The sequence below is a fragment of the Alternaria novae-zelandiae genome (genome assembly GCF_023758075.1).
Source record: "Alternaria novae-zelandiae strain BMP 2774 chromosome Unknown scaffold_7, whole genome shotgun sequence".
Taxonomy (NCBI): Eukaryota; Fungi; Ascomycota; class Dothideomycetes; order Pleosporales; family Pleosporaceae; genus Alternaria; species Alternaria novae-zelandiae.
The window spans coordinates 932,287-949,658 of record NW_026056967.1 but is presented as its reverse complement, the minus strand read 5'-3'; the positions used below and the strand labels follow the sequence as shown (position 1 = coordinate 949,658).

General features: G+C 54.0%; 5 protein-coding genes across 5 annotated transcripts; 3 read left to right on the top strand and 2 right to left on the bottom strand.

The window, feature by feature from the left end:
* Positions 1-1,422: 1,422 nt before the first annotated feature.
* J4E88_004325 (uncharacterized protein) lies at positions 1,423-4,822 on the top strand (the record flags this gene model as incomplete). Its single annotated transcript, XM_049397971.1, has 2 exons — positions 1,423-3,642; positions 3,692-4,822. The coding sequence occupies 2 exons, from the start codon at positions 1,423-1,425 to the stop codon at positions 4,820-4,822; spliced, it is 3,351 nt and encodes a 1,116-aa protein (XP_049256416.1).
* A 1,232-nt stretch (positions 4,823-6,054) lies between these two features.
* J4E88_004324 (uncharacterized protein) lies at positions 6,055-8,439 on the top strand (the record flags this gene model as incomplete). Its single annotated transcript, XM_049397970.1, has 3 exons — positions 6,055-6,090; positions 6,141-6,281; positions 6,430-8,439. The coding sequence occupies 3 exons, from the start codon at positions 6,055-6,057 to the stop codon at positions 8,437-8,439; spliced, it is 2,187 nt and encodes a 728-aa protein (XP_049256415.1).
* Positions 8,440-9,611: 1,172 nt separating this feature from the next.
* J4E88_004323 (uncharacterized protein) lies at positions 9,612-10,579 on the bottom strand (the record flags this gene model as incomplete). The annotated part of the gene is made up of 2 exons (XM_049397969.1): positions 9,612-10,036; positions 10,084-10,579. 2 exons carry the CDS (start codon positions 10,577-10,579, stop codon positions 9,612-9,614), a joined length of 921 nt encoding a protein of 306 aa, XP_049256414.1.
* A 516-nt stretch (positions 10,580-11,095) lies between these two features.
* On the top strand, positions 11,096-11,746 carry J4E88_004322 (uncharacterized protein; the record flags this gene model as incomplete). Its single annotated transcript, XM_049397968.1, has 3 exons — positions 11,096-11,230; positions 11,284-11,490; positions 11,555-11,746. The coding sequence occupies 3 exons, from the start codon at positions 11,096-11,098 to the stop codon at positions 11,744-11,746; spliced, it is 534 nt and encodes a 177-aa protein (XP_049256413.1).
* A 2,803-nt stretch (positions 11,747-14,549) lies between these two features.
* J4E88_004321 (uncharacterized protein) lies at positions 14,550-15,726 on the bottom strand (the record flags this gene model as incomplete). Its single annotated transcript, XM_049397967.1, has 2 exons — positions 14,550-14,677; positions 14,727-15,726. 2 exons carry the CDS (start codon positions 15,724-15,726, stop codon positions 14,550-14,552), a joined length of 1,128 nt encoding a protein of 375 aa, XP_049256412.1.
* Between the last annotated feature and the right edge of the window lie 1,646 nt (positions 15,727-17,372).

Sequence of the window (17,372 nt, the reverse complement as noted above, 5' to 3'; positions counted from 1 at the left end):
AATCGCCTCGGTTTACATAGAAGGTTAGCGTCAATAGGTATCACGTGATTCCCATGCGTTGTGAAGACTCCAGGACAAGGGCAGAGGATTTGGAGAGAACTGAAGATGTAAAGTGCATTTGATTAGACTATCGAAAATTCTATCGTGTTCAGGTACATTGTCAGTATGTCAATGACGTGACGCCCAGTTGGCTTTCGACCCGGGAGCTGCAAAAGTACGGTGCGCCACGGTGAAAGCACACATTCTTCTAAGCGTCGATGTGTATCCGAGCGTTATATGTCCCAGAATCAGGCAAAGGCTGCGATGGGTTGTGCTAGCAGGATCTGGCAGCCCTGAGCCCATGGTGTAGCACCAGCTATTGTCTTAAAAGTATGCCATCGGCTTTGCAGGCCATCACAATCCACGCAGCACCAAGGAATATGTGCAACGGATGACACGTAAGTCTGCGAGGGAGCAGAGGGCATCTCGAATAGTGCCTCGTAGACTACAACGCGCAGTCAAGATCATCCAATTCCGATGTTGGGAACTCGGTAGGCCGCGATCCGCATAGACGATATGTATGATGAGTCTCGGTTGGTGGATATGATATAGTCGCAGTCTCGGATCAAGTACGGTGAAGGTTTGCGCAGGAATCTGTGAAAATAGGTGGCTTCTAGGGTTCTGTATGTCTCATCAGTCATGATCCAATCAGAGTGATATATACGTATCGAAGTACCTGCTATGTACAATAACATGTATTGACTTTCCCCCCTCATATGCTTCTATAATTTCCCTCAGTTAGCTTCGCCAGTCGAGGCTTGCCTCAGGAGGCGCAATATGATGAATGCAGACATGCATGGAATGATCGAAAGCCTCGAAGCCATGCTGTCGCGACTGCTGGTGAGGTATGAACAGACTGTGTGGACGTTTTGCGCAATACCTAGACCCAGGCGAAGGCCTTCGAGATGGTGATGCGGATGTCTGGGGCTGGGTGTCGCAACGAGTTGTAGCACTGCTCGCTTCCGTAAGAGCGGGGTCAGCATTGCAGCTATCGGCGCTTCCAGGATGCCAAGCTACGCATTAACATTGAGAAAGTATGCGCAAGTCCACCATGGCCATGATGGATGGTAGATGGGTACCTCGAGGTGGGCGGGAGAGGGATGAAGTCAGGAACGACGGGGTTGGCTTGGACGGAGTTTGCCTAGGTGGGTATGGCGCGTTTCTTTTCGTGCCTCGACCTCCAACTCTGGGCATCAGGTCTATCGTCTACTTGCATCCTGCCACCATCGCTACAACTTCAACCGAACCCCTCATGTTTTCGCAATAACTCTCACTCGTTACACATTCTGACATTCGTAGTGGAATTGTGGCCGACTACTGACTGCGGCCCGTAGCCGCTTCCTCGTCAGGTGCCTCCCATTCCCTCCCCGGGTCTCCATCAGCATGTTCTCCATCGCATCCACAGCCGATCCCACCGCACTCGATGACGGCACATATCTCTTCGATCAAACTCACGATGATCTCCTATCGATGCCAATGTCTAATGATAGCATACATCTGAAAGGCGGCATCGCACCTATACCTGGGTTTAGCAACCTGGGCTACGGCCGGGAATCGAGTGCGTCGTCCGTGCACTACGGCGATTCTCGCGATACATCAGAACTGGGTACAAGTCACGAAGGGGAGGAGTCTACTCCAGGTGCATTCGTTAATGGATATGGGGCCAACTATACACCTTCGCCACTGCAAAAACCATTCACACCAAACTCAGGCATCAACGGCCTGACTAATATCCCGAACAAACATTCATCGCATCTGAAGGGCGGCAGTTCGCATGCGATTGCCAACGGAAACGACGCGAAACCTCATTCATCATTGAAAGACCATCGAAGGGACGCAGCGTTTACGACAAGAACACCACAGAGCCTGAGTCGCGCATCACATGCATCTTCAACCCCCGAGCTTGCGCAGTCACACGAGCAGCCGAAGAAGCATCGAAGGACAAATTCTCTTCCGGCGAAAGGAAAGGTCATTGAGATGAAGGCAAATTCAAGCATACCTGCAGAGCTTTCCTGGCCAGAGTTTGGCAGGCAATGTATTCTAGCAGCAGAGAACAGTCGGCTCAACCCATTCACTCTACATCCTGCTGAGTACGAGCTACTACGAGATCATGTAACTCACGCCCAGGTTACCATCTACCTCAACATCAGGAACGCGATACTTCGCTTGTGGCATCGCAATCCTCTGGTATACGTCTCTCTCGAAGAAGCGGCGGGATGCGCTCGTGACAAGCGTTATTTTGGCCTCGCGAAGGTGGCACACTTGTGGCTCATGAGGAACGGATACATCAACTTCGGATGCGCTGAGGTGCCTGATACTACTGGTACACTACCCAAGTCGAAAGCCAAGGTCGCGCGAAGACGGACCATAATCGTGGTGGGTGCGGGCATGTCGGGGTTAGGATGCGCTCGCCATCTGGAAGGACTGTTCGCCCAGCTTGGTGATCAGTTGACAGAAGCAGGAGAACTTCCACCAAAGATTACTGTCCTTGAAGCTCGCCCACGCGTTGGAGGCCGTGTCTATTCGCACCCCTTTCTCAAGCAGTCCGGCTCTACACTCCCACCTGGGCATCGCTGTACAGCTGAGATGGGCGCTCAGATCGTTACTGGATTCGAGCACGGCAACCCGTTGAATTCGATCATCCGAGGTCAGCTCGGCATACCCTACCACGGTCTTCGCGACAACACTATACTCTACGACTACGATGGCACGGTTGTGGAGAGAGGTCAAGACATCTTGGTGGAGAAGCTGTACAACGATGTCCTCGAACGAGCGGCAGCATACCGAAACAAGCCAGCAGCTCATAGGACGGTAGAAGGTGACCGTGACCTGATGGCCTTTGGCCGTGAGCCAGCTGATGTTGGTGGTCCTACCGTCGCCGAATTAGAACACTCCGATGCTCCCCTATCCGCAAACGCTGCGAGCACCGCGTCAATGAAGCAAGAAAAACCGACAACAGGGGTGGAGAAGCTAGCTGGTAGGGCGTACCAACTCAGCGCTGGCTTCAACCCGGATGTCACAGCAGCTGACACGGTGCAAAGTATGGGTTGGGAACTCAAAGCAGGTGCATCAGGGACGCAGTCTTTAGATCTTGACACGATTGCGAAAGCGTCCCAGTATCCCACACTTGGGCAGACAATGGACGAAGGTCTTCTTCAATACCAATCGCTTGTCGATCTGAAGCCTAGAGATATGCGTCTGTTGAACTGGCATCACGCTAATCTCGAATATGCGAATGCGGTAAGCGTCAACCAGCTCAGTCTGAGCGGCTGGGATCAGGACATCGGCAATGAGTTCGAGGGCGAGCACAGCGAGGTGATTGGAGGATATCAACAAGTTCCGCGCGGCCTCTGGCAATGTCCCAGTCAGCTTGACGTCCGTTTCAACACCCCTATCAAAGCCGTTCATTACAACACTGAGGAGCAGCACCTGGGCAAAGCTGTCAGGATTGAGTGCACGAACGGCGAGTTTTACGAGGCCGACCAGGTTGTTTTAACAACCCCACTGGGAGTGCTGAAGTCCGGGTCAATCAAGTTCGAGCCTCCTCTACCTGACTGGAAGCAGGACGTTATCGAACGAATGGGTTTTGGTCTCCTCAACAAGGTCAGTCCAATTATGAGACGATTGCTACCCTTTCTAATAATATGCATAGATCGTTCTCGTGTACGAAAAGGCCTTCTGGGAGCCAGACCGAGACATGTTCGGCCTGCTCAACAAAGCAGAGGAGGAAGCCAGCATGCGACCGGAAGACTACTCTGCGAAACGAGGACGATTTTATCTCTTCTGGAACTGTATCAAGACAAGCGGAAAGCCAGTGCTGATAGCGCTGATGGCAGGCGACGCTGCTCACTACGCCGAAGCGACGTCGAACGATCAGCTCGTTAAAGAGGTCACGGACCGGCTCGACGCGATGTTCGCACCGAACCACGTTCCACTCCCAACAGAAGCGATAGTGACGCGTTGGAAGAAAGATCCGTTCGCCCGCGGCAGCTATTCATACGTCGGGCCACAGACACAAGCAGGAGACTACGATATCATGGCGCGACCCCATGGCCCACTACATTTCGCTGGAGAGGCGACTTGTGGTACACATCCCGCAACGGTACACGGCGCTTATCTGTCAGGCCTACGGGTTGCTGCGGAGGTTGCTGAGACAATTTTCGGACCTATCAAGATACCCAGCCCCCTTGTTGAGAAGAAAGTGGTCAAGATCGAACAATCGCCAGGGACACCCAGTGTCGAGACGAAACGCCGATTCGAGCCTGCCGTTCCAGCATCAACGTCGAAGTCGAGAGACAACAAATCTGGGCGGATACAACGCGACGAAGACTATGAAGCTGCCATTATAGGGGCTATATTGGAACAGATTGGTGAACGGCCAATCAAGCCAGGACGTACGGGCGTCAACCCGTTCCTGCTTTTCACCAAAGACTTCTGGTACATCTGCAAGCAGGAGTGCGATGACGCCCACAAAGCTAGGACAGGCAATCCCGAAGCCAAAGCACCGAAGCAGGAGATCCGCAATGCTGTGGGCTTACGGTGGCGCACGGCAGAGCAAGAAGTCAAGCAGCCCTACCTCGACCAAGCCAGCAACGCACGAGACGACGCGACGGCAAGTACAGCAGATTTCAAGGAGCGCGTAGACACGTGGGACAAAGAAGCCGCACGCATACGGCGCGAGTACATCCAGGCCAACCCGCCAGAGGGTGGAAACGAGGAGCTCATTCTTAACAGCCGCACAGCTATCGAGCTGGGAGCCGGCAAGCGATTGCGGAGACTCTAAGTCTTGTTTTGTTGTATTATTCATGTGTCATATTTGTGTTCCGTGGGCTATCAGCATTTGGAGGAGTTGAGATGGAGTTCGGGTAAAAGGGTGGCGAGATTCTCGCGTGGCTATTTTCAACGGCAGGCGCACAACAATGCACACCCGCCTTGGGCATTTTCGTGAGGCAAGTCATTTTGTACGTGTATACTTCTTGTGATTCGTCGTCCACAGCGACAGAGGTAGAAATGTAGTGAGTAATACGGGACTAACATGAACGCATGACTGCCGCACACCCATTCGGACCCACCATGGATACCCTGTCGTCGAAGCTGATATGCGGGGGATGTGTGCCGTGCTGCATAAGACGGGAGGGTGCCCGCCTGCTTTTGAATCATGTGCATGGCCCCGGCAATATGTTGAGATGGGTGTCGGTGTTGGACTTTGAGTGTAGTCGACAGCGACTTGGCGGGGGTGAAATTCTGGACTGTCAGGCCTGGTGTCGTCATGCTCTGGACTTTTGCAGTGCATGTCACAACCACAGTATGGGAAGACGCTAGAAGCAGTTCCCTCGTCCCCCAATGACGATCGCTCTCTGGGAGCCGACAAGCGCCACGGTTGCTTGCCAGTCTTGTTCTAGAAGCGCGGCGCATGACTGGTGGGAGTTTAGCCTCGATGCAGGCGGCTGAGCGTCTTGTCCATCAGGCACACCGTCGGCGGGCTGGGCAGGGTGTCGTCGAGGGCCAGCGTGTCGCGATGGGGCATCAGCATCAGATGTTCTATGCATGTTCTTCGGTATCGCGCCCCACCGCGTGGGTGATACAATTCGCTGGCCGGGACAGCATTGGATGGAACGGCTGGCTTCAGCGCGTTAGTCCGAGGCGGTTCCTCGTTGGCGGGGTCGCGTGTGCCAGGTCGTGGGGATCTCTCGGCATCGGCCTCTCTTATGGCGCCTCTAGTCGCGTTAGCTATCCCAAAGAGCCATGCCTCGCCTCGCCTTGGTCCGTCTTCCGGCTCTGCTTCCCCAACCTGCCAGCCTTCCAAGCCGCTGTGCGTGAATTGCATCCTTCACGCCTCGTACCTCTGCCGACCTCCATGTTGCCCTTCGCTCCTTCCACAACCCTGGGCCCGCACCCAGTAGCACCTTCCCCAGCCCGTTCGCACCACGACCGTGCCCACATCGCCTGAAGTGCTGTCGCATTAGCCCTCGTCCGCCTGCACCCCACCCTTTCCCTGCGCACGATACCCCAGCCATGAGTTCCTTTTTCAGTCGCATCAAGTCCGGTGCTGTGAGTCGCGCGTCCATCGGCAATGGCTGGCCCTGACTGACATCCCATAGCCGCCCTTGAGCCCAGCGACCGGCAGCATACCCGTCAGGAAAGACCCCAACGCGCCCGAGGTGACGCCGCTGGAGAAGCTGCTGCTCAACGCGGGCCCTCTGCGCGGCGACGGCAGTGACAAGTTCTTCGGCTTTGAGAATGTAAGTCTGGCTACATAACCGCCCGTCGCAAGCCGCCTGCTGACAACGCTATGCTCTAGTTTGGAAGCACATGGTATGCACACGTCTCGTCCACTCCCATCCCGACACATGCTGACTGCCCGCCAGCTACTGCAACTCGATAGTCCAGTGTCTATACTACTCAGTGCCCTTTCGAGAACAGGTCATCAACTTTCCCGCGCGCTCGCCCCCAGAAGCCCTCGAGAGGCCCACGTCAGGCCCCCTCAAACTCAACACAAACCTCCCAAATGGCCAGAGTACAGCCCTCTCACCCACAGGGCGCACCTCACTCTCCAGCCCAAATGCCAAAAGTCCCGCAAAGCCAGCAACCACGCCAGGCGCGACGAACCAGCCCCCAGGCACCAAGCCCGAGGATAACAAAGACTCGCCAGAGTACAAGAAGAAGCAGGCTCTGGCGGCCGGTCCGGTTCTGCAGATGGACTACGAGAACGCAAACGCATATGGCATGAACGAATCGCTATTTTCATCGCTGAAAGATATATTCGAGGCCGTCATAGCACACAGATCACGCATAGGCGTCGTCAGCCCACACAAACTTCTCGAGATATTGCGGCGGGACAATGAGATGTTCCGGACACCTATGCACCAGGATGCACACGAGTTCCTGAACTTACTGCTAAACGAGGTCGTAGATAATGTCGAGAATTACTCCAAGAGTCGCCCAGCCCAAGTGGAAGAGATAACCGAGGACGGCGAGACTGTAACGGATGGCCAAGTAGTGACCGCGCGGAACTCGGTGGCCTCTGCCAAGTCAAACTCTGGGTGGGTACACGAGCTGTTTGAAGGCACATTAACGTCCGAAACACGATGCCTCACATGCGAAAACACATCACAGCGAGACGAGGCATTCCTGGACCTGTCTGTCGATCTGGAACAGCACTCGTCAGTGACGAGCTGTTTGCGCAAATTCTCAGAAGAGGAGATGTTGTGTGAACGGAACAAATTTCATTGCGACAACTGTGGAGGCCTGCAAGAGGCGGAAAAGAGGATGAAGATCAAGCGATTGCCCAAAATCCTGGCCTTGCATCTCAAGCGTTTCAAGTATACAGAGGATCTCCAGCGCCTGCAAAAGCTCTTCCACCGCGTCGTGTACCCCTTCTACCTCCGGCTGTTCAACACCACCGATGAAGCAGAAGACCCAGACAGACTATACGAGCTATATGCAGTTGTGGTGCACATAGGAGGTGGGCCCTATCATGGTCACTACGTATCCATCATCAAGACGCAGGATCGAGGCTGGCTATTGTTCGACGACGAGATGGTTGAACCGGTAGACAAGGCCTACGTCAGGAACTTTTTCGGTGGAGAGAATGTGCTCGCTTGTGCATACGTCTTGTTTTACCAGGAGACAACTGAAGAAGCTATGATGAAGGAACAGGAAGCCGACGCTCTCGCCGAAGCAGAGCAAGCTGCCAAGATGGCACAGGAAGAAGTCACGACACCGAAAGCGAACGGGGTCAACGGCCAGTCATATCATACCTTCCACAACGCGACCACCCCCACGATGGAAGAGGCCGACAAGTTCGCAAGCCTCGACCATGCAGCTACCGCCCCACCGCTTGCACATGTTCAAACGAACACCGACCATCACCCAGTCGAACATACCACAACTCAGGTTCCCGCACTCGCTCCACGCAAAAGCAATCTCGGGCTCTTCGGTAAGAGCAAAGAAGAGAAGGAACGCAAGGCTCAGGAGAAGGAACTTGAGAGGCAAGCGAGAGAAAAGCGTAAAGAGATGGAAATACAACGGCGCGAAAACTACCGCAAACAAGAAGATGACCTCCGTGCAGCACTCGAAGCCAGCAAAACGTCAGCAGCTGAAGAAGAAAAGAAGCGCGTCGCGAGTGGGGAGGCTGTACCACCACCTCCAAGTGCGGTCGGGGAGAAGGACAAAGCCGCGAATGGCTTTGGCAGCGTCAAGGGTATGAGCGGATTGAGTCGTTTTAGGCATACATCAATGAGTCTCAAAGCCAAACCCAAATTCTGGTCCGGAGGCAAGGACAAGCACGACGGTACGACAGACGAGCACAACCCGCCCGATACACCCACCACCGACACCGACAAGGACGGCAAGAACCGCTTCAGTCTAGGGCGGAAGAAGAGCACATTCAAGTTCTAGGAGACTTGGAATGCCGAGCCGTAACCGAGTGTCGTTGATTGTCGCATTGTTAGCTTTGGATCCAACAAGTTCCCTTATTGGAGTCTCCTCTGAGCGGATGAGGACGAAAACCAAAGCGTCGGCGGTGCATTGCATAGTTACCTTTTTCTTTCTTCCTTTCCCAGTCTCTCTCTATGTCTTGTTAACTTGACGATGGCGTTGTAATTACCACCCCGCATGGATTAGGCGGGTGTATTGTGCATATTCAATCTTCGGAATACCGTTGTAGCGTACTCGTTTGAGCAAAACTGCGAGTCCATGGCGACGACAAGAATAGCGAATTATACTGTTTCTCAGACTGTTATGAGTTCTTGTTACTCTTGTGCAAACACATGTTAATGGTTTACGGGGTTGGGTTGTGGACGGTGAGGTTGTTCACTTCGTGCCTCCTTAGCAGTGCTGTGCTCGGCCGGCGATATCAAAATGACTTTGTGTGGTATGGCATTCGACAGAGAGGCTCCTTTAAACCCTCATTTCTCATGTTGTATAGAACTTACCTAAACTCTTACGACAATGCGGAGGGAATACGTTGAAGTCTCGGAAGTGTTGAAGCAGCTCAACAGGCTGGAAACAAGGACAGGAAGACGACTCGAATCCCGTCAGGACATGAAAGCTTGTGTACAGCAAGAGACAAAGTAAGAAGAGAATAGAGTCTCTACTCTCAACGATATCTGTGCTTGTTTTGGAAGGGTTACTCATACCAGCGATAATTAAGCCGCTCGTCATTCGTGTAGCAAATACATACTTATAAGTATCTCCAGTCAGAGTTTTAGGAAGCAGCTAGCTTGGTCTATGCATAGTGTCTGATCAACCTTACAGAACGTCCGAAGGTATTGCAGACACACGTTGGAGAAGAGTGTGGAGAAGTGATGGTTGTGAAAGAATTGGGTCCAAATTATATTTGATATAGTAACCATATCCATCAGTGCCGAAAGAAGAGAAGCTTGCATCTGCTTTTTTCCTCCGCAGATTAGACTAGAAAAGTCGAAACGCAGACACTCTTCCGCAAAGGACCGACGCCCTCGATGCCACCTTTATAAACGCCCGCTACTCAATGTTTGCCGCAACCCGCTATACTGATACACCACGCACGCGTACGATCTGCACCACACGTGAACACAATCGACCACCGTCTATGAGAACTTCCACCGGTTACCACAGTTCATGCACTCGCAGAACGTAGTCATAGGTTCATCAGCGGACCTAGTCTGCGCTTGACTGTAGCTGACCATCTTCTGCTTGCACTTGCCGCACTGGAACTCCTTGGAGATGGCCTTTTCGACCTGTGCAACCATGGCTTGGTTCATGTTGAGCTTTTCCAGCTCCTCGTCCTCTTTTTTGCGCGCATCCGATTTCATTTCGTCGTGTGTCATGACGACAAACTGCTTCGCGGGTATATCGCCGCTGAATACGCGCCTGCGAAGTTGAGGGTTCGATTTGTTCTTGAGGTTCTGGAAGAGAGAGCGCATCTTTTCCTTGTAGGTATTGTTTACGCTACCTGCGTTACTGTAGGCGGCGGCTTCGACTTGCTTTGCGACACTGAGGATCTCGTCGGGCACTGCGCATGTCAGTCAAGTACAAAGCACACGATATGCTCGAACTTACTCGCTTCACTCATGAAGGCCAGGCCATCGTACATCAGCCTTACGCAGTTGTCGCGTGCCTCGTCCCCGGTGACCTGGTATTTGACCTTATCGGTCTTGTGATTGCGCTTGTCGGCGGCGACATCGTGCTTCTTCTTGGCCAGGCTGGGGGCTGGTGACGCAGTCCCTGAGGGAGGAGGAGCTGGCGAAGATGCTGCACCTCCGTTCGCGGCTGCTTTTGCGGGACCATTCATCTTGGGTGGCTGCTTCTTCTTGACCTCGTCCCTCCACTTTGCTACCAGTTCTGTCGCTAGCTTTTGTACAGCCGGGTCCTTGTGCGATCGCAGACGATTGATGGTGACACCAATGCGGGTTGAGCGCAAGAGATCCTCGGTCGCTTGCACACCCGTCTTCAAGTCGTTGAGCAGCTTGATTACAGAAGCGCTTGGCTCGCCCTCGGCCACGGCTTTTCCGATGGCCTTGCCACGGAGCTCAATCTCTTTGGCTTCCATTGCCATAGTCCAGGCAGCAATCCTCGAGGTTTGGTATACACCGGGCGCAAGATTGTTGTTGCCTTGGTAAAACCGTCGACGATGTTTGTGAAGTCGCAAACACAGTAGGATGGGCCTGCTGCTTGGGTGATTGGGAGAGGTTCTGTCGCTGTCACGCGGGCAAGGTCTCTCTGATTTGTTGTTGCGACTGAGAGGTCGGAGGTTCGGCGCGGGGTGCTTGAGCGCGTCCGGAGCAGGTATACGCGACGTTGGTAAGCGGAAGGTGTCGGCGACTGTACAGGCGACAGATGGCAGCTAGGGCGGGAGGAAGGAAGGAGGTATGGTGCGATGGCATCGTTGCTCGAGATCTAGAAGTTGCGTTTGCTGAAGAGGCCCGAGCTCGGCAACGCTAGCCTCCGCGTTCACCCAAAGGCAACCGCGACCGTTTACCTGGGATCTACCGGACTAGGGACCGACGACAACTGCTGCAGCCGCGAACCTCTACTCCCGGAATTACCAAAAGCCAACATCCGAAGTATCACTATGGCCGAGAACGCGGCGCCAGGAAGCGCAAACAACACGGGCGCAGACAGCTCGCGCGGAATGCCCTACTACGAGAGACTGCGACGCGACTTGCGCGAATCGCTCAACAAGAAGCGCATCATCGACAACAGTCTGGTCAGTACAGCCAATGACGCGTTATGAACTTCCGTGTTGACTTTCCATGGCAGCTGCAACTAGAGGACAATATCCTCCGAGTCGAGACGCAGTACCTCGAAGAGACGAGCGCCGGAAACATTATCAAGGGCTTCGACAACTACATCAAGGGAGCGGCGACCACCACGACAGCAGGAGGAGCAGGTACCGCGACCAGACGGAAAGCGCCCATCAGTGATGCAGACCGGATATTCAGTCGGAGTTCTACAAGCTTCTTGAGGGTACGTGGAGAGATACCGCGCCTGCTCATGGACAGCCAGAGAATTGATGCTGACTGCACTCCAGGAATCCTCCACACCGGGCTCCGCGACGCCATCGCACGCTCCTACCCCAACTTCGTCCTTCCCTACGCGCGAATCGAGCCAACCTACAAACGGAGCGAGGCCAGGAGGAAGCAAGAAGAAGAAGGCAGCCGACGACGACGACGATGACGGCAACAAGACGAAGCGACAGAAAATTTCCTACGGACGCGAGTGAGCACCGATCCCAAGACTCCGACACCGCTCGCTTCGAAAGTGGCGGGATACAAGAATCCTGAAATTACAAAAGAGTACCAAAGTTTCTCCAGGCGAGCAATTTGCTCGAGAGGACGATTGCGCGTCCTATGGGTCCCGAGACACGGAATCTAACACGCTTACCAACAAAATAGGAAGGCACAAAAGCATCGGTTAGGCACCCGGAGCTGCGCGTGTTCAGCGTGTGGATACCTTACAACAGGCGCGGGAGGGCTGAAACTGTCGTAGATCAGACTTGGGAACGCGGGGTTGGTTCAATCTCGATATGAGACCCACTTTATGGAGGATAACGTACTACACCACCAGCGGACGACAACGCATCTGTGCTGACTAGCTGGCGTCGTAGTGGAGATTACTTGATGCTTGAATCTGGTGCTTGCTTCGAGGAATGGCGGTGGAGTTCGGCTTGGCATTGTGTTACGCGCAAGCCGTGTTTGTAGTCTCTGCTGGCGGCTTCATCTCTGCGAAGCGGATTTCATGCTTGACGAGGGTTAGCATAGTGGATCACGAAGTAGAATGCAAAGTGCAAGTCCCGCTTGTCGCAGCCAGAGATTGTGAAGGATTCGTAGTACATCACCTGGGGATAGCGGTAGCGAATGAGCTTTTCAAACCTGCTTCCCTCAATTCTTCATGACATGATAGCACCGCAATGTGTAGTGAAGATGAGGCGTATGGTCATAGTCCTACCATCCTTGTCGTTAACCGCTGCAGAGACCCTTCTTTTCGTCAAGATCAAGAATAGCAAGGGCATTAATGCATGCAATCCCAAGCCTCATATGGTTGTTTTCAAGCGGCGTAGACACGACCAGGATTGAGATTATACTACCAGCCATGGTCGCTTAACATGAGACGGCTGCGCAGGAAGTGCATGCTGGTAGGCTGTGGACTTCGCATCCTGGAATATCATGGTATGCGGAACTATAACCCAACGACACCAGTTCGCTTCAGCTAAGGCACTCCGCCCTCGCTTCGTGAGCGTGTCGGTGCATGGTACCACTTGGAGACGCGATCGCCGGAGATTAGGATAGCAAAGCGAAAGGGTGTCTCCCTTACGAACCAACGGTCAAAAACGCAACACTGGCTTGCATGATGGCTTGCAATTCCGTGTGGTGGCCACAAGGTTTGCGGTTTCAAAGGCCGACCGAAATAGAGGAGCCGGAGCGGGTGGCGAAAAGACAGGTGTTTAGGACCATGGCGGAGATACTTTGTCCTGAGTGGTGGTTCGGCGGTATTGCAAGCTAGATTACAGCGCACTCTCCGGGCACCAACAGGCGCGGCGGAAACCAGTAGCAAGCGGAGCGAAATAGTCACGCACTCGCCTCGTCACGTTCTCGTAACGCGATATGTTGCCTCAAGTTTCGCGACGCTGTAAGTCGTCGCGTCCTTACGACGATCTTTACTCGAAAAATGGCACGACTCTACAGCCGTCAGGCACACTACGATCTCATCTCAGGCTGCTTTCGGACCGTCTCCAGCGCGTGACCCACTGTTACAAGCGAGCATCGTGATTGGCACTTCCTGCAAAGCAGAGAAAATAAAAAGTCCCGCAGCCGACGCGACGCAGAGAGAAAGCCCGACGTCAGCAGCTATGGGGCTTTGCGCTTTCGAGTGAAACAAGTGACATCGTTGCGTCCCACTCAGCCTCGTACGCAACTCCGACTTTAATGGCAGGGGCTACCATGAGTGACGGGACCGGTGGGTGTGAAAGCGAATGATAGCATAGAACCAAAGCCTTTGGCGGCCCAAGGTGCGGCGGCAGACATCCCACTCGCTGAGGTAAGAAGGGTCTTGCGGCTAGCAAGGGGCTGACGCTGCATGACGGGAGCCAAGACTGACCCCTTGTCGTAAGCCCACCGCTCACGGGACGCCAAATGATGGCATTGCGGAGACAAGGTCATGACGAGGGTCGCGTTGGCTAAACCGGCGACCGAGGTATCGCAAGTGACGACCGGAGACCGCGCCATGGTCCCGAACCAAAGGGCCGCTGCCGTCACGATGTCAGCTGGTGAGAAGAATTTGGAAGTTTTCGAGACAGAGAAAAAACGGGAGATGGTATGCATGGGATAAAACAAGGGTCTTTGATTTCAGCCGCGTTCCTATCCACAATATGGAGGGATGCGTCATTTCGATCCCGCTGCCTGTATTCGACGACTCAGTGTCTGTCGGAAAGCCATCCTGGCTTGTACCCCCATTCGGTGGGTGGCACCTATGCGCGCGCGCTGCAAGCTACTACTGTACAAACGTCATTGTGCTAACCGACCCTCCGCACGACTCTATGTCGGGAAAGAGTGGTTGCTAAAAGAGAGTCTAAAATATTAAAGGGTATAAGCGAATGGTGATGACAAAATGCTCCATGACGACTATGGGTCAAAGCCCTTGTCGAGCAATGTCGAAAGATTAAATAAGCAACGGCGGGCGGCAAGGGACCAGGCCCGGATAAGACAAACGCGTAATGTTACAGGGTGTTGAAAATCGCTCGGAAACGGAATACTCGTAATTCGGAACACCAGAACGCCGTGGTGGTCTCTCGGGTCGAGGGCCAGGTGGTATCTCAGTAAAAAACCGTAGTGGGCAGCGATGGGTAGAAGGGAAGGACCGTCCCAGATTGTTGTCGTTTCGATCTATAGTCGTGACTAGGAAACGCGCGACGGTGGTATCTCAAAACATTATATGTACTGAAGACGTGTGCGACGAAGCGGTTGAAGTGAGTCCTGGGATGGGGTCGAGACAAGCAAGGCACTAAATGCGACCAAGGTGGTGATCACCTAGTGATCGACGCTCTCCGGTGAAGGGTGGTCGATGCTGCCGTCGTTCTTGTGAACCTTGCGATGTCTCCTCAAGTTGGAAACGACGGAGAAGTGGCGGCCACAGCCATCGACTTCGCATGCGAATGCTGTCATTATGTTAGTTATGTACGTGTTGATGTGCTAGGGAGTGCTTACGCTTCTCGCCAGTGTGGCTGTACATGTGCGTCTGTAGCGAACTTGGTCGTGTGAAGCGCTTGTCGCAGATCTTGCACTTGTGCTTCTTTTGCGAGCTGGAGGAGACCTTTGAGCTGAACTGGCTCATCATCGACGCAGGCGCGGGAGGCATGTTGGCACCGAGGAGCGCATTGGGGCGGGGCAAAGTGCGCGAGTTGCCAAGATCAACAGACTCCGAGGCGGAGCTGTAATCTGTCACAGAGCCCTCACCACCGTAGTACCCGTTCGGACCATAGCTACCTGATGAGATTGACGAGTGTGTCGAGTGTGCGGACGGGAAGCCGTAGGAGTCGGTCGAGCTGCGGCTGGTTCCTTGAGAGCCGTAGATATTCCTAGGAGTAATGTCTGACTGACTCAGGGAGACCATGCCACGGCTTGCGTCAAGCGCATCGCTAAAGCTGTTGCGCGGTTGCTGTGCGTTCATTCTGCTAAAGTCAACAAGTGAACTTTGGCGTTGTCGTTGGGCTGCGCTCTCTACGGACTCGTAGAAGGCTATTGAGGGGACTGACGGATGTGAAGAGCGGCGGGAGGCATCCTGTTGGTATGCGTACGGGCTCCTTTCTGTGTTGCCATATTCCACCTGAGAGTAGGGTGCGGAAGTAGGAGCATAGGTTTGGTTTGGTGATGACCCAGAGGTAGCATAGCCAGTAGGGTATCCTCGCGACATGATATCTTCAGACGTAACAAGTAAGTTCTCTGTTCCGAAAGTGCCGTCCGGGAGAGTAATACCTTGTCCCATGGGAGGAGCTGTGACTGGCAGACTGTGGAACGGGATCGCAATGCTGGTAGGCCGTTGCGCGTCTACATTGGGTGCGACCGTTGTTTGGTACAGTTGCTGCTGCGAGGCGCCGGTGGACACCCACGGGTTGGTGAAGTGTGGTTGTTGTTGGGGGTAGCGCATGTGATCGTAGCCCATGCTGCTAAGCTGGGGTTGCTGGCGGTTGTCGACTGCCATTGCCATTGCGATGTCGAGGGTTGCGGAGGCGAGGTGGAAGGGACCGGAGGAGAAGGTGGTACAAGAAGACGAATGTGAGTGTTACAACAGGCACTCTACTCGTAGATCCAGGTGTGAAACGTGATAGTTCGAGGGTTGAAAACGTGGAGATAGTCGATCACAGGTACTCAGTGGTGGGATCTGCGACCTTTTGAATTCACTCTGACACTGGGGACTCCCGTGCAGTGGTAGTCCAAGTCGAGTAAAGATAATCCCTCTGGTATGTCGATCAGTTGACCTGTACTAACCAGGAGCCGTGGCGATGAACCAGCGAGATTAGGTGTAGGGCGAAAGCGGACACCAGTGACTGGGTGGCAGACGCTCGAGCGTTTCAAGTGAAGCACAGTGCTTGCAAGGAGCAGAATGCCCAGCGGGTGCAGGGGCGGACCGTGTGGGCTGGGGTTGCGTGTTGCGTGTCGCGGTGGAAGGTTCGGTAACGTTATTCGCTCCAAAAGCAAACCAGCGACAAAGAAGTAAGGATGTGAGGGTAACGATGATGAAAGCAGTATTGATAGTCTCTGGTACGAGTTAAGGCAAGAGACAATTTAGGATTGAGTAAAGCTTAGAGGTTGGGGAGTGTTGATCAGCAGGCGATTTATCGGGGAAGAGACACTGATAAATTCCGCTCCTTGAAGCGTTTACGTCTTTTGGGTTCACAGCACCTCCATCATAGGCTGGTAGCCAAGCATAGTGAGCAGGCAAGTTGGCTGAAGACCCCGGAAGCACCTACGTCGGTGACGACAGGGATGGTTTGCGCTAAGGCATCTTTCTGCACGCTGCTTTTAAGCGTGTGGGGAGCGTTATTCAATGGCCTGCCCACGGCCGATGTGGCATCCGCGCCATTGAGCGCAGTGGGCTCAACAGCCTTCAGCTCCCGTTTACTCACGCCAGCGTCTACCGCTTCTCCATTGCGCTATCACCGGCAGCCCTCTCACCCGTGAGAGGCCAGTGGTGCGCCAAACAAGCCCTCGCCGCTAGGCAAGCCTTTCGTCTCTGCCAGACAGCTGCGAATCAGCGGGCGGTAGGCGCGGGAGGGATTTTTGGCTTTTGTTTTGGCGTGCATCCACTTGGCCAGGGTCGACGAGGGGCATGGAAGTGGACTAGTGCATTCACTCACAATTGCATCCTGCCGTTTTGGTCAATGAGCGCTAGCCTGATGAGCGATAAGAGTGAAATGCTCCGCAGTAATGCTGACGAGTGCGGCAGGCCTGGGAGTTGCCCTGTGTCCTCATCCTGGCGATATCTGATCACCCCCTAAGCATTGCTTCTGAGACTGTCGACACTCGACGCTGCAGAACAACGGTCGCCTAGCAGCACGCTCCACCGCAACCAAGAAAGGGACCGAAAAGGCGGCTTCGCAAGCTTGCGGTTTCGAGGTGCATCGCGCCGGACACTGGCCGGAGAGGCTGCTTTCGCGTCGCGGAGTCGGACCGCCACAACTATCTCCACGTTGTTGCGTAAACTCGAACTCTGTGAGTTTCTCTCCCTCTGTCCTAGCGTTGGTTCCGCCCCTCTCCTGACTCTCCGTCGTGCACGGCGCACTCAGAAAAAAAAGCGCCCGACGTGAAATTAGTCCCCTGAAGCAGCGCCTGTGCGCATACCTAAGCAATGGG